The sequence below is a fragment of the Gavia stellata genome, chromosome 9 (genome assembly GCF_030936135.1).
Source record: "Gavia stellata isolate bGavSte3 chromosome 9, bGavSte3.hap2, whole genome shotgun sequence".
Lineage (NCBI taxonomy): Eukaryota > Metazoa > Chordata > Aves > Gaviiformes > Gaviidae > Gavia > Gavia stellata.
The window spans coordinates 28,094,329-28,117,784 of record NC_082602.1 but is presented as its reverse complement, the minus strand read 5'-3'; the positions used below and the strand labels follow the sequence as shown (position 1 = coordinate 28,117,784).

General features: G+C 42.2%; 1 protein-coding gene across 1 annotated transcript in view; it reads right to left on the bottom strand.

The window, feature by feature from the left end:
- The window catches only part of SORCS3 (sortilin related VPS10 domain containing receptor 3), a 311,341-nt gene that overhangs the window by 120,132 nt on the left and 167,753 nt on the right, over nt 1-23,456 (bottom strand). Inside the window, exon 4 of the mRNA XM_059821073.1 lies at nt 20,973-21,131. Coding sequence (XP_059677056.1) covers nt 20,973-21,131 — 159 coding nt within the window. The remainder of the gene's footprint in view (nt 1-20,972; nt 21,132-23,456) is intronic.

The following is a 23,456-nucleotide window of genomic DNA, read 5'->3' as shown; positions in this document are numbered from 1 at the left end:
GTGCTTGTTCCTTCCACCTTCTCCCAGGGAAATGCCTGTCCTTGCCACCTTGCTTTGCTGGGGCTTCAGAGGAACCAAGATCTGAAGCTTGGAAGCGCTTCTGGACCTTTAGAGAAGGGAAAGAAGAGCTTCTCACTCTCTTCTCCTGCCACAAGCTGCCAGAAGTCACAATTCAGGTAGGGCATCCTTGACAGTTCCACGCTAAAGAACCTAAAAATAAATCCTGCTTCCCAAGCCAAAAGATTTGTGTAACAGTCGGTGGAGCTGAGCTTAGGAGAAAGTAGTCTACCAGCACCGCATTTATGGGCTTTGTTTACACAGAGTTGTAAAAACTAGTAATTGTAATGAAAACAAATGGACCAGTTTATCTCTCTGCCTTGATTTCCCTTCCAGGTGATTAAAGGCTGCATCAAGAGACCTCATTACAGCCCAAGGTTCTACTCTAGCATGGAACAGCCGGATTGTCTTAGGCATGGAAATAGAACATGTCCACAGACTGCTGCGTGTCCGAGACTCACCAGAGCTGCTCATTTCCCTACAGATGTTGTACAGTAGAAGGGGCACTGGAAACAGACTATTTTGATGAGAAACTGGTCTAGACAGAAATTAAATACCAAATGCATATCCATCACCTGTCTCATACAGAAAGGGAAAAAAATTTATCATAAGCTGGGAAGTTCTCTTTGCACATTAAAATCTAATACTGAAATATTTCACATGCTGGCTGGCAAAAGCAGGTCTTCAGACAAATGAAACTCAGACTCCACCCCACTATTATAAGCAACTGGTCCAGGATCTTCTGCACAAAGCCCAAACACTTCAGAAATGTTTGACTTCATGTTGTAATTGTATAGCTCAACCCAGACCTGGCTTATAAAGAAACCAGGTAGGTTAAGACAATGCACTGATGTCATGTTTCATGGTTTTACAGTTAAAAAAAATGCTTTCACCTGATGGGTCCACTCACAGCAGTGCAGTTTGCTTAAAACCTGATGCTCAACGCAAGACTTGCCTCGCTCTGCTTCTCCACTTCATCTCCAAGAAAGGAAGGAAAGTGGATTAAACTGGTGAAAAAAAGTCCACTCAAAAACCTTCACATTTCAATTTCTCTTAAGCCTAATTGGTACTGAGCATACTAAGCCAAACATTTGCCATTTCTGCTGCAAGCACAGCATATCTTTTGCTTTTCTACTGTGTGACTGATTTGTAGTGGGACAAGAAGTCCCGATACAGCTGCAACAGGAGCAGTGACATAAATGAGTATCACTAAAGAAATTAAGGCATGTTTCAGTCCTGGGTGAAATACAGCCTCTCTTTTTCCTACTTTCTCCCCACTCCCAGAAATGCTGGAGTGGCACAGAACCAAAATTAAAAGTATTATTTTCAGATTTTTTTTTCTTAAATTGAAGATCTGGGGAAAAAACATGTTCACTTCAGTCAGTCAAAACACATTTCACTCATTTCTAAATAATTTAGCTTTAGCAACCTGCAAAAGATACTATAAATAGAAATGCCATTTTGCGGGGAGGCTAACTTTTTTGATTGCTTGTTTATTCCTTTCTCCATGACATTTTAACCACTTCAAAATCAGCTCTGAGTCTGGGGGAAGGCTAAAGTTGAGCAATATGTTGCCACTGACCCCCTTCTGATGAGTGTTTTGTTAACAAGCCTTACTGAAAACTAAAACAGGAAAAAAACCCAGAAACCAAAAAACTCTACTTCTAGAGTCTGAGAACAGATTGAGACGTAACAGACAAGGCAAGCAATGTGCCATGCAGGGGGACAGTTTTCCACATCAGTGATGCAGAGCAGAGAGCAAGACTAGACACAGAAAGGGGCAGGGATGTAGAAGGGGGAAGGGAGGGACATTACTGGGACTGTGAAGAGATCAGAATGGGATGGAGGTGGCAGAACTGCCTCCTGCTACCAGGATCTACAAGGTGCACCAGGAGATATCTATACCAGTATTTCTTCCACTGGCATCCAACAGGCTCAGCCAGAGGCAGAGGAGGGTTGCAGGCTGCTCCTGTGGTCCCCAGCTGCTGCTTCACTCCTTTTTTCCCTAGGATCAGCTCTTTAACAGTGACAAAAAAACTGAATCGGCTCTAATGGCTGCTGACTTTTCTCCCTCCAAGCCAGGCTGGTCCCTTTGCCCAGCTTCTTCTCAGGTTAAAAATCATCTGGCAGTTTTTAGTTCGAGGTCTGTGCTAACTGGATCCACCAACCACGTGGACAGACCCAATGGGGCTGTGCAGGTCAGCCTGCACTGAGGAGATCTGTGCCCTCCCAGCCCAAGAGGAAAATCTTGTTTTCTCCTGGGGGCTCCACACTGCAGACCTTTAGAAGCCCCTCCTTACATGCTGTCAATGCTTATGCTCCAAAAGTTTAACAATAAGGGGAAATAAATGGGAGCCACGTGTCTAATGGGAAGATTTTTCATTCAAATGTGCTTTATTGTGTGATATATGCCTTTAATTACAGTGCAAGTGTCTGGGTTTATTCGTTGCTATTACAGACCAATCCTTCATGTTTATTGAGCATAAGACTACAACAGGCAAAGCAGGAGAGGCTCAGACATTAGCCAGAGTGGGACATAAAGCTACAATCACATGCTCGGCTCTTCCTCTTCTTCCTTTATGAACCCTGTGGCACTATCTGTAGGGTAACCCCTATATAATACAGAACAGGATGTAATGGAAGGTGTTTCTTTTTCACACCAGTGAAAGAAAGAGATCACACATCACCAAAACACCTTCCAAATTAATGTAAGATTTTGCTGATTTATTTATGTGGAAAAAACATTTCTGGGCATTAATGAAAAGGGTTTGAAACTGTACTCAGAACAGCATTTTACTCTGAGATGTAATTGTTGCTCATGTAAAGTATTTCACATGCTTGAAAGAAATAAATACTAATTTGGGCTTATGCAGAACATGTCATTTTGGCAAAATTAAAGCAACATATTTTGCTCCAGATTAAACTGTATGTTATTTAATGCGCACACACCCCTGCCACCCAGTTCAGCTTCAGTTTTCCATTCCTCAGCATTTTCACAGTCAAGGGAGGTTACTCAAGATAGTTCCCAAGTATGTGACCCATCACCCTGCAGACACTGAGCAGACACACACCTGAAACTAATCTAGCTCACACAGGTGAAAATGCTGGAATAAACTGTCCAGGGAAGTGGTGGAGTCACCCTCCCTGGAGGTATTCAAGGAACAGGTGGACATGGCATCGTGGGACATGGCTTAATGGGCATGGTGGTGGGGTTTTTTTGTTTTGGTTTTTTTTTTTGGTTGATTTTTTTGGACTTGAACTTACAGGTCTTTTCCAACCTTAGTGATTCTGTGATTCTGTGTAAAGCTGCTCCCACCTGGGGCCAGCCCTGGCAGAGGGTAGCTGTCCACCCTCCTCATACAGTTCTCATCTCACCAGCTGAAGAGCAGCAATCTTCACAGGTGCTTAAGACCTACACCCCACTTCGCTGTGGTGTTGTGCAACTCTATTTCTTCACAAAGTCAGAGCAATCTCACAAACTGCCCACATTCTTCTACCCCACTCACCCCATGGGGACACTGTGCCCCCTCAGCCTGCGGCCATGGGTTGTGTCAGGGCTTTATGATGCAAAGAAGGGATTGCTGCAAAATGTTTAGTGACCATTAAATCACACCTTTCTTGAGAGGAACTCAGCCAGGATCTTACCAGATTTCAAAAGCTGACGAGTAGCTCTTGTCATCCTCAGGAAAGGTGAGAAAACAACAGCATTGCACTGGCCCATTATGCCAAGCACATTTCCTATAAGCCCCCAAAATCAGGGCCAGCAAAGGTTGAGCTATAAAAAAAGATATACTTTCTGAGGATTGAGGAAGCTTGTGGCTGGGCACTGAATAAATACAGGCTGCTCCAATTAATCCTGCTCTAATCCCACCCTTTGCTGCTGCCAGAGACCATTGCAGCCTCTCTGCATGCACACACAATAACAAAGCTGTGAAGCTGGAGGGGTTTGCTTTGCTCAGTGGCATTAGCACATCAGCCCAGCAGGTTCACAAGGCAGTGCTGTGCATTCAGAGCAGCTAAACACTCTGCTCTCGGTGGCAGAGGTTTCACTGAGTCTGAGGCAAAGATGCATACACCAAGAAATGCATCATAGATGCAGGTGCCGGATGACTTGGAGGGAAGCTGGGAAAAGGTAATAATAAAAGTGATCTGAGGAGAGAGATTCCAGGAGTTGAATGTACAGAATTTCTCTAGAGATTGTAAAAATGAAGAACACACAGAACTGTCTACCTGTATTTAAATGGCATAACACCAAGGAAATGGCAAGCTTTGAAGGCTGGCCTGGGTAAGAAGGCAGAGACAGACATTTCTAATCCTTAGAGACCCTTCCTAGATAGGCTTCCTAATTCAGTTCAATACGAGCATTGCAGATACTAATTTTTAATAATTTCCTTTCCATTTTATCGCTGGTGTCTATTCTTTCTCACAGCAATGTACTCTGCAAAGGGGCCAAAGGGCTATATTCTCAGCTCTGCCTGTTAACAGATTTGTAAATCAGGAAGGATGGCACAACTGGCATTTCACTGGATTTATTCTAGCTGGATTCTGCTTTTTGGGCCTTACAGCAGGCATTTATAGGCTACCACAACACACCATGCTACCTCCAACTATTTTGGTCATAGATATGCTCCCAATGCCATCATGAAAGGCTTCTGTGTGGATGAATGGGCACTGCTTAGGAAGCGTACAGGTCCTGCACTGGGAGGAAACCCTCTCTGGACAGTTCTGGTCCCCACACACAGCCTATGCTCTATACTGGGACCTATACTATATCTGCCTGGGACCAAGGCCAGCTACTGGACCAAACCGGACCAGAGGAAGGTCCACCGTAGTTAATGGGGGTTCTGTGTCCCCCAAAAGAGAACACAGATGATGCCCATAGGACAACTGTGACTGAAATAATTTCTATGAGTAAAAAGATTATAAAAACAAGGTAGAAAACTGCAGCTTTTGATAGCGTTGAAGATGCAGCTTTAGCAAATATTATCTCCTGCTCGAACACTCTAGCTCTTGTACCATCATCTTCTACAATTCATTCTTTTAGGCTATCTTCATTACCACACGCTTGTCATATCCTGTCCTATAATAAATCAAGAGAATTAAAATTTAAGATGAAATGGCCCATACGTCTTGATTCATTGGATGCCTCAAGTGCCAAAGCAAACTTGCTTCCGTGAGCTTGAACATATAATATAATAAAGAAACTCACAGTTCCTTTCAGCCTTACTCTCCTACTCCCCAGTCAGCTCTGGTCTCCACCAGGGGCTCTGCTAGCTTGAAGATGTTCTCCAGTACTGCTCTTATAACACTCTTAAAATCCTGTGGGGTAATTCAGTCCAGCTCTAGCTAGTCAAATTTTTCCTTGGCCAGATTCCCTGGCAATCCATGCATTGACAAGAGGCAACTATTGAAAGGAAAAGCAGAGCCTGCTTACACACGCACCTGTCTCTACACACACAGCAAAGCCAGAGACCACATGTAGGAAGCTGGGAAGCTCCAGGGGAATATCCTTTCCTTCATCCTGAATAGCAAATGGTCTCACGGAAGACGAGAGATGGTGTCCTCCCTGCACTTCACAGTGATTCAGTTCATCCTGATCCAAACATGCAGGGGAGACTGACAATACCACCCATGCCCCGGCATGAAGGGCAGCACACAGATGTTTACAGGAGGAACCCAAATGAACAGCATCATTGTAAATGCCAGCCACCATCAGGAACAATTTAGCTTGACAGTTGTAGCAGAAACTGTCACTGCACTGAGGCATCACTGCCAGAAAAATCACGAAATGAGAAACTCGCATGTTTCAGGGATCCCCGAGGGCTGCCGGGCATACACCATTTACACTGTCATCTCTGATTCATCCATCACCCGGTTCCTGCAATCAAACAGTGGAAAATTGTACCTTTGGAATAAATGAATCTGCAATTGCAGATCATGCAAGAAAAAGGAAGCTCTTTTCTAACCCCTCTCAGCAGCTCTCTAGGTTTCTATATATTTTGTGGTGTCTATATTTAAGCTATTTATCCCATTTAATTCAAGCTCTAGGTACCTTCAATCCACCTTATGGAGCAGGACGAAGAAAAAAAAGCCCCCACAAAAACCCAACAATAAGCAAACCCGATCCAAGGCAACAACTAGAGTCAGCAACAAATCACCAAACTTGAGACAATGTAACTAATTCCTGAAGTTAACCAATGTCCGCAGTGATGGTACAGCATAATTCATAAGATAAGGGAAGGCCGCAGAGGAAAAATAAAGCAGCCTTCTCCATGCTGTCACTAGAGAAAAAACACAACTCATGCGGCTAGGGAACATCGGACTCAATTTTGCAGCAGAACTTTCAGGTTTGTCATATTTGTGCTGTTGGGTATGCATGCATAACTCTTGTGAACTTCACCAAGATCTGAGGAAATCAACTGGCCTGAAGCAAACGCTATGTTAGTCAGAGGACAAAACCAGAGTCCTCTCTTGGCAGCAAAACTTTTGATGACATTATCGTTCTCTTACTATATGGCAGGAAAGTCCCCTGGGGTACAGGATATTCTGCTAACATGTTATTTGTACGTGCTATTATCTCTTCAATGCTGCAAGTATAAAATGCTACCAAATCTACTTTCAGATGGTTTATGATCAGCGAGCCTCTGGCAGAAATGAGATGCCCAAGGTAGGAGGCTGTGGGAAGGATGAGGTTTTCCTCCTTTTGCACTACAGAATCCCAAGGATTTTCTATAAAGCTTTACATTTTGTTTGTTTGTTTTATCAATTGTCCTTCTCTCAAAAATATCACCCTTCACTTTGGTGCCTCAGCTCCTCCTTTTATCATACCCACAATACTTTGGATGTGCCAAAATTTTACTGCATCATGCCCTAACTTTCATTTTATAGCCACCCATGGTCCTATAAAAATTAATTGAACACAAACCTAAAGAATTTTATTACACTGGAAGAACTTCTCGTAACTGCCACAAAACTGTTGTGGGGCTTCTACTGCAAAAATTCAAATAAGCACACAAGCCTGTGCACACCCCATACAAACAGGCCACCAGCCCTCTCCCAGACAACCTATATGGAAGACCAGTTTGAAATAAACACCAAAATGCTACTGAAGACATTTGCTGCATTTGCAATGATGAATAAAGATCTCTCTTAGAAGCATAAATGGCCCGCAGCAGAACAGTGCTAGAATCAGATTATGAAAATCTTGGCTTCTTTACCTTTTTTTTTTCTTTAAAGATAAAGCTTCTAGTTTCATTAACTGTGAGGAAGCATTTGAAAAACATGATTCCCAACCTTTCCTCAGTCACAGAAGCATCAAGAGAAATATAAGAAGGGACAACTGAAATTATTCAAACATTTTACTGATTTTTTTCTCCACCAGACTCATGACTTTCAAAGGACCAATTCATGACTTCTAAAAGCTTGGCATTACTAGTTCTGAGGTGCTAGACCAGAAAATCCAGGCACTGGCCTCCTTTTTCACCATTAAAGCAATGAGCATGAAAAGCTGAAACACACACTGGGTTACCATTGAGCGTATGGGACATTTGAATCACCTGTGCCTACTGTGGGGACAAGGGACTTACAGCAGTTCCTCTGGCACGTGTATCCCCCAGAATAATATTGATTACACGTGGTTTCTATCAGAAGAAAAAAAAAGGAGAAAAAAGAAAAAAAAAGAAGTGAATTTTCATATGTCAAGGTTGAAAAATGGAAACAAATAGTCGCCTTAACATAAGGGATAGCTTGCACACAGGCAGATGAGCCCAGGGACTCTGCATCTCTCAGCAGGCAGATTTTAGGGAAAAAAAAAAACCCTGTACACTAGAAGGAGTAAAGCACGTCTGTCTTGTTTTCTGTGGGAACAGAATACCATACATGTTTTTAAGCCAGATCCTCCAGTGATGTAAATCAGCATTTCCCTGCTAAAACCAGTAGACCTACACTGAGTTTCAGCTGCTGTATATGTGACTGCACACATCTTTTGTAAAACAGCTCAGGCGTGCTATTAGATCAGAACATGGTCCACTTCCCCGCTGAAACCAAGCACTGGAGGCAGGGATGGTTTGTAGAGTCAAAAAGGGGAGGGGAGAGAGACAGAGAGAAACCTATTTACAAAGGGCAATCTGAAACAAAACTAGGGCCACATACCAGCTTCCAGTATTACTAAAACATGTTTCACACAACAGCCACTCACTAAATTATTTGAAATTAAATGTATGAGCTTTCTAGCATACTGCTGTGCTACAAAGGGCCCTCTCTGCCCTGTGACACATTGACAACTACAGCACCTGCTGATGTGAAATTCCCATGTGGGGTCCCCACACCAACCACGCTGGAAGTTTTGCCACAGCCTGAAGCCTGGGGAGGGACGCGGTTACAAGAAGAGGAACTCCTGTAACATTTCTGTAGGGCCACCTGGGCCAGTGGAAAGGAAAACAGAACATGATTTAGGAAGTCTGGGTAACGTTGCAGCTCTGTCATCGGTTGGCTGGCTAACCTTGCATAGCTCACTTCACCTTCCTGTGCTTCAATTGCCCTTCAGCCTCTCTCACTGCCTCGTTGACTCTGCCTCTGTATTGGCAACCCTCAAGCTGTGATTTCTGAGCCATTTAAATACCCCTTACACGACAGCGGTAGGTAACATGACCAGGAGAAGACTGTGGTAACCCTGGCACTGCTAGATAAACCAGATGAATGCTCCTGGTCATGGCATGAAGGGGCCTACTAAGAACTGCACAGTGGAAAAATCACCACGGCATCCTGGGATTTCCAAAATCTAGTTATGCTTCAAAGCAGCATGGTAGAGAGGAAATGTCAGCTCCTGCCCATTCCTTTTCTAGAGTTTCTGTTTCTTTGGCTCTCAGATATGCATCTCTCAGCTGTATAAAAAGATTTTGATAATATACTGGTAGAGATAAGATGTAACAATGGTGTCTTGTTAAATGGATATGGCATGCTCAGCAGGAAAGCACTATGCAGATATTACCATTGTAGCCATAAACCCCCACTGAAATCAAGTCACAGATGCTCTGTGTGGTCTAGGGCCAGTCCATAGGATCTGATGACCTGACTGGGGCCTGCACATTCCCAATTGCAACAGAAAGCAGAGCTACAAGAGCAGCTAGAAGTAAAACAGCAGCAAAGACTTTGGTCCTTGGCACTGCCAACTACAGCCAAGGCTCTGCATCAGGACCAGGACTATACACTTCCTAAAGGTTCCCATCCCTGGGTAGTCCACATAGCCCCCTTCCCCATTACTAACGTTTTTTTCAGGTTACGCAAATATGCCAGAGGTTCCACAGCTGCTAACAGGAAGCTGAAACACGTCTCCCTTAGGGGCAGAACTAAGAGCAAGGGACAGCCTGCTATTCCCACTGGTGACTGCACGCTTCTGGTCCGGCACACAGAAATGCACCCCTCCGGCAGCACCCTCACAGACTGTCCCAGTTCTTGGTTGCCGATGTATCAGCAAATAGGCACATGCAGGTGCACGCGTGGCCAGGGAAGGACTGTACCTTCACCCCTCAGCATCATCCATCCAGCTGGCTGCCTCAAGGACACTGGTCTATCCCATCCCAGTCATCCATCTTTGAGGACATTAAAGATGAAAGTATTAAGTAGGTCACTGCCATCCCAATGTGCAATACTTCCAAACAGTGAGGTCTTGTATTGTCAAGGCAATGTGCAAATACAAATTAATGCCACCATTACCCAGACAGAAAGAATAGTCCCTGTCAGGCAGACTTCCAACAGTTCTCAGCTGCCTGAATCACTGACAGTAATGGGAGCTGCTGGATCCCAAATCCTTCTGGATAAAGCATGACCCTTCTTGATTAACAAAACGTAACAGCTTCTTAATCACCACCTTCCAGAAAGCATTCTTGGTCCAAGGGAATCAAATAGTGTCCCTCTGTATTGAATTCTACATGCTCACGGTCATAGTTTCAGGTGCTGGCAGACCCATCTTCCCCAAGCTATGGCTTGAATGTCCTGAAGCGTTAAAGAAAGAAGAGAGAACAGCAAAATCCAAGAGAGTGAAACTACCTAAAATCCCAACACTAGAAGCCCATATATGACATGTATGTCTTGGCAGGTATTTTGCAATAGTAAAAGCCTGTCTGTATAACCACTTCACACCCTAATGTGTAAAGGTTTACATACTTACAGGCCTTAATCCACTAAAGGATTTATGCATAACCTTAAAATAAGGCCCAAGCTAAACCATTTGGCTGCTCTGAGGTCAGGGCTGCCTTTTTTCCTATTAAGTTCCGCATTTTATATGTAGTGCTATTCAAAATGAATTTTTGGTGACAATTCATATAACTTTATGTTCATTGTCATAGGCTCCTCTCTGTTACTTCAGCTGTGATATTTTGGGTAAAATTAGTCCTGTTGTTCTTTGGCCTGGAATAGTCACATTTCTAAACTCAAGCACCACATGGAGTCAATTCAATGAGAGGGGAAAGGACACCAAAGTGAAGTTTTCATGGTCAGCATCAGACATCTGAGTGGAGTCAACAGAATTGTGCTCTTTCTTCAGTTAAAAGTGCTATCATCTATAACTCTGCTCAACAGATTTTAGAGGAGACTTAATTGTGCCATCAGGCCAGACAAATACTGAGAAAGAGCTTTGAACAGCAGTATGGGAGGCAAAGAAAAAGGGGGAGAAGAAAAAAAGAAAGGAAAAAAGAGAGAGAGAAAGAAAGAAAAGGAAAAGGGAAAAAAGGCCAAGAAAACCCTTCTGGATTCATCTCATTTCACTGAAGCATCCTGGTAGGTAACTCACATCTACACAAATGAATCCTGATAAAGAAAAACAAGAGATTGGGAATTCCATCTTTGCTTGCACATCGTGTTTGCTCTTTCCTCCAGGGCAGGGGGTCATTAGAACCTGTAGGCACGATAGCAGGAACTGGGAAACTTAATGCTTTTTGTTGCTTTGACCATATTGGAATCATATCCCATGTAATCCATTTTGCACACCTCCAGACAGCAGGGTTCGTTTCAAGTCCCCTAATCTCAGGTAACAGAGCAAATACTTACATCTCAGCAAAGGAAATTACTTTCTTGACAGTCAGCGGAGGCCTAGTCAATACAAACGAGTCTAAGGTACAATTTACCTCATCCTAAAATAGTCACCTACGTTTGCTTCTAGAAATCAATCAACACCATTCAGTAGATCACCACCAACTACTACGTGCAGCCTCAGCACCTAATGTAAGTATACATTGCTACATTTTAGATCTCTACAGTCAGGCAAAATAAATCATGCCCCCGGTGTTCTCATTCTTCAACCTTCTTCACTCCTTCATGTTTATTCCCATCTGCTATATTTATAACCACCCCTCACCCCACTTAGGCTGCAGACAGAATCAATATACAGCCATGATTTAGCATGGCCCAGGAATAAACCACAGGATTCTTGCTCTGTTACACAATAAACTAGGTTTCTTCAGCAGCAGAGCGCATTTAAGCATTGAATGTATCTCACTCCATTTATCTCTATATTTTCCTTCTCAAAGTAAAACCTGTTCATGAAGTATCTATAACATAAATAAAAAGCAATAGGAAAGTCTGTTCTAGCTAAATCAAGTTTCACGATCAGTTACTTTCTTTTTGCCACCACAAATCATCACAAGCCCAAAGTTCACTATTTTACTAGGACAAAATTCATTGGGCACTTCTGAAGTAAAGCCAGGGCTGCATAATTTAATTTCTCATCTCCTATTAAAACTGTCAGGCTCACCATAATCAGAATGATAAATGCAGAGTCATACGTCTTCTTTCCAACAGTAATGCCCATCAGTACTTCAAGTGCAAACAATTGTGACATTTGACTTTATAAAAATTACCTGGTGCACCAATACCACTTAATTAAATCATTTAAAAACTGCTTTTGTTACATTTAATGAATGATATATTATACTGCAATGAAACATGCAGCAATACAAATACTTCACAATGCTAACAATTAAGGCTCACTTCACTTATGGCAATTGACAACACAAGTGCTCCTCACTTCATTCAGTTTGTGCATTCCAAATGAACTGGTTAGAGAAAAGGGTGCTTCTTTGCTAATGAGTTTTGTAATCAAGGCATCTATTTTAATTTCAAATTGGCTAGATTGGGGTAAATTGCTGAACTAAATGACTGGTTCTAATTAGGATTATAAAAATATTCATCATGCAGCAGAATTAGTGCAAGGTCTTGATTTCCCGACATTTGCATATAGCTTTAGTTCAAGAGTGGAAAAAAACTTCTGATAAATTGTCTTCCTTTTAATGAATTGAACAAACACTATATCTGTTTTAGTCGTCCTTTCATTTAAAGGCACTGATACATATTCATGATTTGTAAATGAAGTTAAGTGATTTCAATTCTTCAGTTCATTACCATATTGAAGAAGATAAATTGCCTTTAAATATTCCCAATCTCAGAGGTTTGGTAGGTTGGGTTTTTTGGTTTTGTTTTATTTGGTTTGGGTTTTTTTAACTTTACTAAATTTCTGTTTATCTGTTTGATGGAGCTCTGCCTGCCTGGGAGGGCTGCTGGCAGGTGGCTTGTCCAGTGAAGGACACACGATATGTTTGTAGAACCTGATGTTCTCAGAAGAGCATTCAAAAGGCAAAGAGATGAAAGGCTTATTTGTGGTTAAGTCATGGGAACAGGACTCTATCTGGGTTCAGTTTCTGACTTTGTTATAGTCCTCAGTGGTAGTTAGGCAATGAAACACTTTAATGACCTGTGCCTGAATACACTATACTCCAGGGACAATGCTTTTTCTGTCAGCTTCACGTTTAATTGCAAGCTCTCTGGGGCACAGATTGCTTCTTAATATGAATGTGTAATACAATGGACCAGTCAGTATGGTAGGGATTTCTAAGAGCAGTTACTGTAATATGGCTTGTATTAAACACGAAATATTAAGTGTTCCTTTATAGCTGGGCAATATACTCACTTTATTTCATTCCTCAGTATGATAGACCTGCAGGAGTAATTGTTATTATGGCAGCTTCCTCATTTTTTTTCCCCTTTGGGTGAAGAAAAGAATGCAGTAGGTGTACCTCCAGCTTCACTCCGTAGGGTGCTCAAATGCCAAGTGACTGGTAAGAGGTAAATTTGAAACCCAAGTATTGTATCCATAGGACTGGAGCTACAGTCATCATGTTCTTCAGATATCAATGAGCCATGATGAGAAATTAGCCCCAATGTGTTCTCTCACATCATACAATGAAATGGTGATTCTACCATGAGGATCCATGTGGGAGCAGAAAGAGCTTATTTTCCTTGTTAAATATAATGTTCACATCTTGCTAAAAAAAAGCTGAGTTTTACCCCAGAGGTTCAGTTTTGAACTGTTGTTGATAAAAGGAGAAGTTGCTCACACTTCTGGCAACTGCAGTTACATCTAAATTCCAGGACCAGGAGTGCTGCTGAGGACCAGATGACAGCTCTGGAAGCCTGCTGATTTATATCAAAATGAGATGCAAGGCAGCCACCAATCCACCTCTTCTCATCAGCCCCATACCTCAGTTCCTAAGGAAAGAAAACCTACAGGCCTGGGCTGGAGTCACATCTCATTTTGGACACGCAGCAGCACACACTGCTTAATTTCAGCACGGCTGCAGCATGCAGCTGCTATCTTAGAATCGCACTGTCCAACATTAGGAGTTCCAAGTCAAAGTGCAATATCCTCACCTCACCAGAACGCTGAAGTCTCCATGTGCCTAAGTTTCCATGAGAGGCACAGAAAAATCTGAGACCAGGGGCTGGGGCACTTGCTGGGAATGAAGACTACAACTCCCCAGTCTCTGTGCTAGTGAAGCTGAGCAGAACAGATGGAGGGGGAGCTAAGCCTGACATCCTGTAGCACTGGCACCCCTTGAAACACAGGGACCAAGGATCCTTCAGGGCACTGAGGGTTCTCTTAATGCCCCAGTTCAGTGTCCTACTATGACAGGAGAAGAAGAGATGAGGAGTTGTCTTCTTCTCTGTGCGTGTGTGCGGGTATAAAGGTCTGACTTAATTTCTTTATATGACTCCTTTTCACAAGGAGCCACATGGAGAGGACAAGAGGCAAGGGGTATAAGTTGCACCAGGAGAGGTGTCATCTTGGTATAAGAAAGACATTTTTTACAGTGAGAACAATCAATCACTAGAACCTTCCCACCAGGGATGTAGTGGAACCCCCACCACTGGAGGCTTTCAAAACATGACTGGACAGGGTGCTAGATAATCACATCTAGGCTTCCTTTCCCACAAAAGGTTGAACCAGATGATCTTTTGAGATCCCTTCCAATGTGGGCTGTTCTATAAGTCTATGAAAATGGCTCATTACAAAAAATCCCAGACAAAGATGGATGACTGCCTGGAATAAGGTGCCTATATTTTGAGAAGAACACGAATCCAGCCTTGCCCTCCTCTCAGCAAGTCCCACTGGAGTTCTTTGGCAACACCCTACCCAATGGGACACTGTCAAAAAAAAAAAAGTCCCACCCTTAGCTGTCTAACTGCCCCATGTTGTACTGGGAGCCTGGGCCCAAACTCCAGAGGAGAATTTTGCCTGGCAGCAGAGAGGCACTGCCTTCGTGGCTCTGGCTCTGTGCATCTAGGCTATTAAAAAACCCCCAAAACTTCCCCATGTAGTCCCAGTGTTATCTGTAATTCTTTTTCATAAATTCAGCGGTGTCCAGTCAAGACAGTCAGGGCTCTTGACATGCACCGCACTCAATTTTCAGATCATAGCTTGCCACATCTCCAACACTGAAGGAATCTCCCCAGTCAGACCTGATACTGTCTGCCAGGTGCAACTTGGTGATACAGCAGAATGTTATCTTGCACACCTTATTTATGACCTCATTCGAAGAGATATTAAGACACCCACTTTCCTTTGTTCGCTTCCTGTTGAAGATTAAGCCCTGTGGAGGGAGAAGACACTGATTGCCAAACTTCTTGTTTATCCAATGTTCTCAAATTCGTAACGGTGTAGCTGGGGAATTTAAATTGGTCTCTTATTGAATTATTCAGTCTCTCACCTATTCCAAGTGGGTTTCCAATCACAGTTTGGCCTTTAAGGAACAGGTGGAACTGTATCTCTTAGCATAGTTTTTTTCTCTTAACAATGGTGATTTGAAATATTTTAAATATATCTCTCCCTGTTTCCCTAATATTCTCTTTTTTTAAAATTATCTTTTAAACAAAAATTCACGCAAGAGAGATGTGCATGTTGCTTTGAAAGAATTTTCAATGTCATTCTGAGAGAAATTCCATGGAGCTGGAAACCCCTCCGTTTCCACCTCCAGACTGATCCATTCCCCAGAGGGATATTGGGGTGTGGAAAGTTGAGCTTACTGAGAATTAGTTGGTTTCTCGGATAAATGAGACAAGTGATGAGGCACTTGAAATGTTAGTATCAGAAATGCAAAGCCAATTCAAGATCTTCATTGACAGACACTATGAATGGCAGCAATGAAAACTATACCTCATGTATACGCTGGTAGACTCTGAGATTTCACAGCCCTCCATAAAGCAGTTTCCAATACTTTCCAACAGAGAATATCACACCTTTTTCATATATTCCGCTTCCCATCACACTTTGACACAAGGGTCATTTAAAATGGCTCCCTATATATTTTCTGCAAAAACCTGTGAAAAAAAGCCCCATTTCCCCTTTATATTGGTTCATATATCCAAGTGCGAATACAGACACTACTACTGAGACCCAGCCTGACTTGCAGTAAAATTGGCTATAACATTTACATAGCGTCCACTTTCTGTCAAAGGCCACAGGGGGCCGTTAACAGAACCAACACATTCACACATCAGATTGCACTATTTTATCAATAAAGTAGACACACACAAAGCTACTGGGAAGAGAGCCAAGATTTTCACCTCACAAGATGCAATTAATCTCCCAGGGCCTGATAATTGCACAATGCCATGTGCCTGCTCAGGGGGGAGTAGTACACCCACCCATGCTTGCTTAAGCTCTGCAAAAATTCCTCCTGTCTATGCTTTATATGTTGTGAGAAGACTTTAGGGTCTATGAACTTGCTACATGTTCGTGCCCACACAAACAGATTTCTTGGCTCAGCCATACTGCATTTATTTGATAATACAAGAGAGTTCGCAAGGCAGAGGAGGGTTGTAATTGGCTACAGAAATTAAGAACAGGAACGATACGCTGTGTCGACTCATACTGAGGAAGTATCCTCAATAACTCTTTGGATACTCCAAAGAGAAAACAAATAGTGGTGGTTGTGATTTGTCCTTAAACGAACAAAGTAACCATCAGCCACACAGCAAAACATCTTTCAGAAAGCCTGCTGAGCTCCATCCCTCTAACTGAATCTTCTCCCTTGCTCATGGGAATAGCCCAAAGCAGGAAAAAGAGGGACAATACCCATGTGTGAGTGGTAATAAAAGATTCGGGGACTGAACTGATGCTGTATTCAATTATTTCAGTTGATGGAAGAGATAATGTTGTCAGAAAGTCTTTGGATTTCTCAGCTACAAAGTCATATTTCAAGGAGAAGTTCTGTTGAGAAGAGATGTGCTCCTTCTCTTAAAGGAAGGGAAGGCAATTTTTGGACATAAGATTGCTGTGAGGCTTGGGCTTTAGACTAGGATCACATGAGACTGGTAGCAAAAGTCCACAGCTAGGTATAAAACCAGATTTGTGCAAGGGATAAGCTAGGGGAGTGGGATTATTCAACAACAAGGCTATAAGAAGAGCAGTGAGAAGTACAGTAAGTCTACCTGCAGAGCATCCTGCAATGCCTGAACATCAAGGCTGAGAGTAAGAGAGAGCCAGCAGGAGAAGCTGGAAGCATAAACTTATGATCAAAATTACACATAATAGTGGCACAACAGTGTCTGGCTGAGAAAATTCACAACTAGAATATTACCACAGGAAGGCATCACTTGCTCAGGAAAGGGAGGACCAGCCTTGCATATCACGGATACATACACTCGGCCTGAGGTCTCATAGCATTCTCCTAAGCGAGCTAAAAGACTGTAGGAAGTTACTATTAGCTGGGTAAAAAACTAACTGGGATACCATATTCTGAAAACAGTTATCACTTGGCTGCTGTCAAACTGCAGGGGACATGTAAAGACTGTGGTTCCACAAGTTCTACATCATTCCATTTATTCACTACTGTCTTAGAATAGTGAATACACCTTCTAAAACACCAGCTTGGAATGAACAATAATTCTGTTACAGGACACAATTCAAAGTGTGTTGGGGTTTTTTGGTTGGTTGTTTTTTTTAATCAACTGGATAAATAGCCTAATATTGTTGTCAAATGTGTAGAAGTTAGCCACAAAGAAGGAGGGATGCTTAGGATAAAAGAATAATTTAAAAAAGAGGCTTGAATCACAGCCATGGAACAGTAAGTCAGAAGACCTCAGAGGAAAACTTTCTAACAGGAAGATCCAAAACATTGACTATTTTTATTTCACACAAAAACCTTAATATTGTTTTCTATTTTTATACACTAAACAATTTAGAAATCTTTTGAACTAGGCAGTGATCAAATCATTTCTTTGTAGGGCACTAGCTGCTGATATTTTATTTTACTGTGTGGAACAACGTACTAGGCAAAATGGATTTTCAGAGTCATCATTCTCATTAATTTCCAAGTTGACCACAGCTTGCTTACATCATCGTATTATTATTTTTAATTGAAAGAAAATTAATAAAATATTAATCTGAAAGCTATTTTTAAATCTAAGAAATTAAATTAAATTTGCAAACTTGTTTACACATTCACAGTTATGAGAGGATGGATTAGATCTTCCCTTAATAGCTCCTACTGCTGGGAGTCAAATAGTATGTATTTGATTTTAGAGTTACATGCGTTTTTAAATCTGCCCCTAAAGTAGTCATTACAAATAGACTTTAAAGGTCAAACACACTTTTAAAGCTTAGAGAGGTGGAAGTTTATGGCCTCTCACTGCAGGAATGGCTGCACCACTGAACATACAGCAAGCCACTGACTTTCATCAGCACCTTCCTTGTCACAGTATCTGTGGATGAATATTACCTGACTAATGATAAACTCTCTATTTTATTGCCCTTTCATGCATTTAAATCAAAAGTTCTTCAGAGCACTTGTATCCCAAAAACCTGACTACATGAATTGAGAATGCAAGCACTATTTGATCCAGCACCACCTATTGTGCACCAGGCAACTTCATGGTGCCTCACAGGAAAATGGGCACAAAAACAAAGCACAGAGGAGTACCAGGAGAACCAGGCTACAGTTGACGAATTAGCCCCTTGACAACAACATAGCATCACTTCGGATTGCCTTCTCAACTGCAGAGCACTACTGCAGCCTCTCTGGCCACTTATTTTAGGAGCTCTTGATATCTCTCTTCTGGTCAGCAGCAGAGAGATCAAATGATCATTGCCACTGGTGTGATCCCATGATCACAGCTAGGAGACAGGGCATGACATAGCAGTGTGGGAAGGTGTGAGATCCAGATCTGGCTTCTAGAGAACAAGAGAGGAGAACAATCACAACAGTCTTAAGAAGATGCACAAGACCTGATTAAGCTACTTAAGGATTTAGGATTTTTAGCCTAAAAGACACTTTCTTCTTGTTATTGGCCTAACCCCCATCTAACAGAAGGTCATGGCTGGCCACTGGTTCCCACTCAGCTGTGGCAGTACTCCTGTTTCCAGACAGGCAGGAATGTATTACACTGGCCTCTCAGAAGACTTCATCTGGGGAATTCACATAGCACCACTGTCACAGTCTGTAGCACTGCCTTTGTGCTCTAACAGCACTGCCCATTAGCTCAGTATCAACTGCAGTGAAGCTGCGTGATCCTGAGCCAGAGTGACAACTCTTTTACAGCTCTTACTAAGCCAAGATGTGGCTTAGCACAATCTATACCTGGGTTATGTTAAGCAAATGCTTCGAACTGGGAAAAGTGCTGCCTCCATGATTCCACTCAAGGATCAACTTTCAACCAGCAGTTGAGACCATCTTTCTGAACACTGAAGAAAAGCATCACGAGTGGCTTTGAATGCAAAGGCAGACGTAAAGGCAAAGCCTGAACTTCACGTTGCTCCGCTTCCATTTGCCCAACAAGCTGCAGAGCACCTCATCTTTGCTCTTACACTGTGGACAAATTTGTTCAGTTCCTGGCATAAAATGCAAGCAGTCTCAGGGTGTTTCTAATCCACAGTTCATTTTCCTGAGCAGAAAAGAACAGGTGAGGTGGGCATTCAAGATGCATTAGTTTGAAGGAGCAGAAACAAAAATGCTCCTGAGCCACTAATGCTGTACTGGACCAGGGGAGAACAATTACAACCTCACAGTCAAGTGCGTGTGCATACTTTGTATTTTGATTTCTTCTTCCAGTGGCTAACATGTCATAAAAAGACTACAAAACACTGGAAATAGAATTACAGTGTTTCAACCCAAGAGCAGATGCTCCACACTCACTACGGCTGGATCTCTTTGCAAATGCATACTCAGCATGTCATATCTGGCTTCTCACATCCATGAGCGCCTCATCAGATGTCTGTTTCTTTCAGGGCTGTCTTTGTACAAACACCAGTACTATTTAAAATCTTTACCTCCAGTTTAAAAGTGGCATCAAACCATTCCTAGACATCAAATAAATAGATTGGTCTTTCTAGTCTACATCAAAATCCCTGATACACTGAACATCTGAGTGCACAAAACTCTTTGACATTTGACTAACTCCTTCATACAGTAAGGAATTGATACTATGAAAGGAGTGTATTTACAATAGCTTTGTGCTTGGAAATGTCACTCAAGCATCATCAGTAGCACAGCAGCAAACCAACTGGTGCCTGCCATAGCATTCTGTTAACAAGCGGATGGAAAGGTCACATCAGGAAGTGCAGCAGTAGTAGATTATTTGATTATACTCTCAGCAACTACTTGGGTAAAGACTTGCACCAGCCTCTCAAAGGAAATTCTGTCAAATACAAGAGGCACAATATTTTGGGTGTATTGTCCTTATAGCAAGGATGTGAGACTGACTAGTTTAGAAAACTTCAAAAATAACTGTAGGAATTGAAAATCCCACCCAGAACCCTCACACGCACACACTTGACAAATTAATGCAAAAAACTTGAAGTAACTATTCAGTGTGCTTTTACTTTCCAGCATCAATGGACGACAGAAAAGGAAAAGAGGAAAGATAAAAGCTTGGCAAGTTTATAAACTTTCTAAAATTTGTAACTTGATCATACGGTCAATGTCTCAGCTTTGGGCTGTAGTGGGGACTGCTGTTCCAGAGCTAAAGCACACTCTCCATAGCCACAACACTTTACAAGTCCCATTGCACTTGCATTGCTCAGCATCTTTCAAGACAGATGAGTAAGAGCGGTCTTGCTAAGGACAAAGTAACAGACTTAAGAGTTGTCTCACTAACAGAAGGCACTGCAAAGTGACTTAAAAGTGGCACAGAGGGGTTTGTCATCTGTTGTTTCTCACCGATTCCCAGATAACTGAGTTCAGTTTGCAAGCAGAAAGAGCACCCCTTCACGTGCAACAGCCAGCTGTTATGGACCAATTTAGCCTGAGTGCTCAATTCTCAAAGACAGCTCAGCAATCACCAAGGCCTACAAATCAATAGATTTTTAGAACAGCTCCATATGTCGTGTCAAATCTCAGATTCTTTTCATCTTTTGTACCATCGCCACTACTGAAGTTTCCATACCCATCATTATCACTGTATAACTCCACTCCCTTTAGCAAGCTTGCTTTGGAGTCACTGGGTGTTTTGTGAGCACATTTAAACCTGCAACGTGAGAGCAAAGCACACCATAATTTCTTCACCATCTCTGGAAGTGCGCAGTTCCAGACACTATGCCCTTCAATACCTGGCTCAAGAATCATTGAAATATAAAATCAATTGCCCACCTTTTGATCCAGACTGTAGGCCAAGATCCACTCCTCCTGCTTGGGGTGGAAGAGCAAACTCTGGATATAGAAATTCAGACGGTACTTCTGGTAGGTAGCCCCTTCATCAGAGCTGATGAGGATGCTGCTCTCAATCTCTGGATCACTAAGAAGCATGATCTAAATTGAAAAATGGAGCGAAAAGAGTGTTAGTGGCAAAGTGAAACTGAACATCATTTAAAAGTGAGGTCATAAAGCACTGATTCCTGTGAGATGTATTTAGAACATTGCTTAACAGTGTAAACAGCCCACAGGATTTCCCAAATAGGGGTGGGTTTTTTGGTGTTTCACTTCCATTTTATTTGGTGATTCATTCAGTGATTCCTTTTTTTCATCTTATTTTTATCCAGATAAATTCAGAAAGCCCAGCAAGAATGAAAAATGCTATGTTGATATTGAACCTGATTTTGGTTGGGTATAGCAACTTCAGACAGCCACACAGGCTTACCTGGTCCCTTTCCAGTCTACCACCTCTCTTCCCAGATGTGGAATACTCGCTCCGAAAGTACACAACAGGGCACTCCTGAGATTTAAGGCTCATTATTTGGCAGCTTGCAGAGCTACGAGTGAGAGCATCACCTCATTGGAAACACAGAATGCCTACCTGGTTCAGCTGTTGGCATCTGAAAATAGTCCATGTGGGTGTGTGCACTGATACATGATCTCATATATCAGGCTTCCAATTTATACAGTAGGAGAAAGTCATTCACTCAGTGAACACATAATTTTCCCAAAAGGCGGGATAGTGTATGACCTCAATTTGTACAGGGAGGAAAACACTTCTGAGCCTCTAATTTTAATTAGAAAATTATTACCAATATTTTAAAATGTGTTGATTCCACATTATGAGATGGCATGCTCTACATAAATGTTATCAAGAAAAATGTTGTGGAAACATTAACACCATCATATTAACATCTGGAGAAAACGACATCACATTAAAGCAAATGCCAGTACCATAAAATAAAGGCAAACAGTGGGAAATAAATTAGAGCTGTGCTAAACACAGCAGGTTATTGATACAGTAGCTGAAACAAATATAGAAACTGCCTTTCAGCAGGAAAACAGATCCAGGAACTGGCTTTTTTAGCTAGCTGCAAAATGATCAGCTAGCTGAGATCCATTGCAGTTTTGTTACACTCACATATGCACGCTAACTTTTCTTATCCAACTTCACAGAGCTCCAACTTCAAGACTATGATAGGGTAACACATTAATTTTGACAGCAAAAATCATTTTCAAGGAATGGTAAGACCCTGGGTATTTTAGACCTTGGCCAAGCAAAACATTTCAGTGCTTGTTTAGTCTTAAGCACCTCATTAACTCCACGAAGTCACCAAGAGAAGGTGAATATAATGCAAATGGTTTCTGATCCTTTCCATTAAGAAATGAAAAGGGCCTTTAAAACTAGAACGGAATGTTGTCCCAGGGTGAAGCCACCTGTATGAATCCAGCTTGAGCTCAGAGCTCCTTCAACATCCCTCACATACACCACTTACCAGCCTCATAAAGCAATCTCCATCTGTTCCCACGGAAAGCCACACCACAAGTCCTGAAAAAGTGCACTTGCATTGTCCTCTGGTGCACAGCATGGGAAAGGAGAAATGTCCCCACAGACAACTGACTCCCTGGGAATTAGTCTTGAGAATAGGTCCTGATGGTCTCCACCTAGATGGAAGCTTTGGTATGTTTCTTCTTTCTAATCAGATCAAAACATGTATTTTATTTTGCTCCAAATAAGAAAGGTTTCCCCACTACTTCAAGATATTTTTTCTGTCACTGGTGACTTAGACTTCAAAGGCACTTTGTCCCCCAAGTATACCCCTGTTCATCTAAAGCACATTGCCTGTGCCAGATGGAGAACCGCAACACACTTTAGTAAAAATCACTTGCATCTGCAGAATGGAAGAAGAACATAAGAATGCCAATATAACAAGGTATTCCAGAGAGATCTTACATTTAAAAGGAAGGATACTTCAGGAATAAAAAGATTTTCCACCTATGTTGCAGAAGGTTACAAAGTTAATAATGCTGTATATTAAAAGGTCACTGTTAGAGTTCCGCCCTCAGATAAGGAGCACAAGACAGCTAACAGTTGCATAGACCTGATGTACACGCGCAAAACATCCACTCTGCCCTTTCACACACAATCTGCAACACTTCGGTGGATAGTTCAAGAAAAGGGTCAGATGAGATGGAAAAGGTGATGTTGCCACTAGATGGTTCACAACGCCAGGCAATTTGTTCCTCTGGAAGCGTAACAGCGGTTGCAAGATCAAATAATAAAACCATCAAGCTAGGAAAATTAACAGCTAGAGGGAAAGCTGGAAGAGTCTAACAACAGTCACACCTTGTTGTAAGTGCCATCACATTAGTCACCCACCCCCCTTCACCCAGTTCTGATATCAACTCTCCATTCTTCAAATGGCGAAAAGAACACACGCA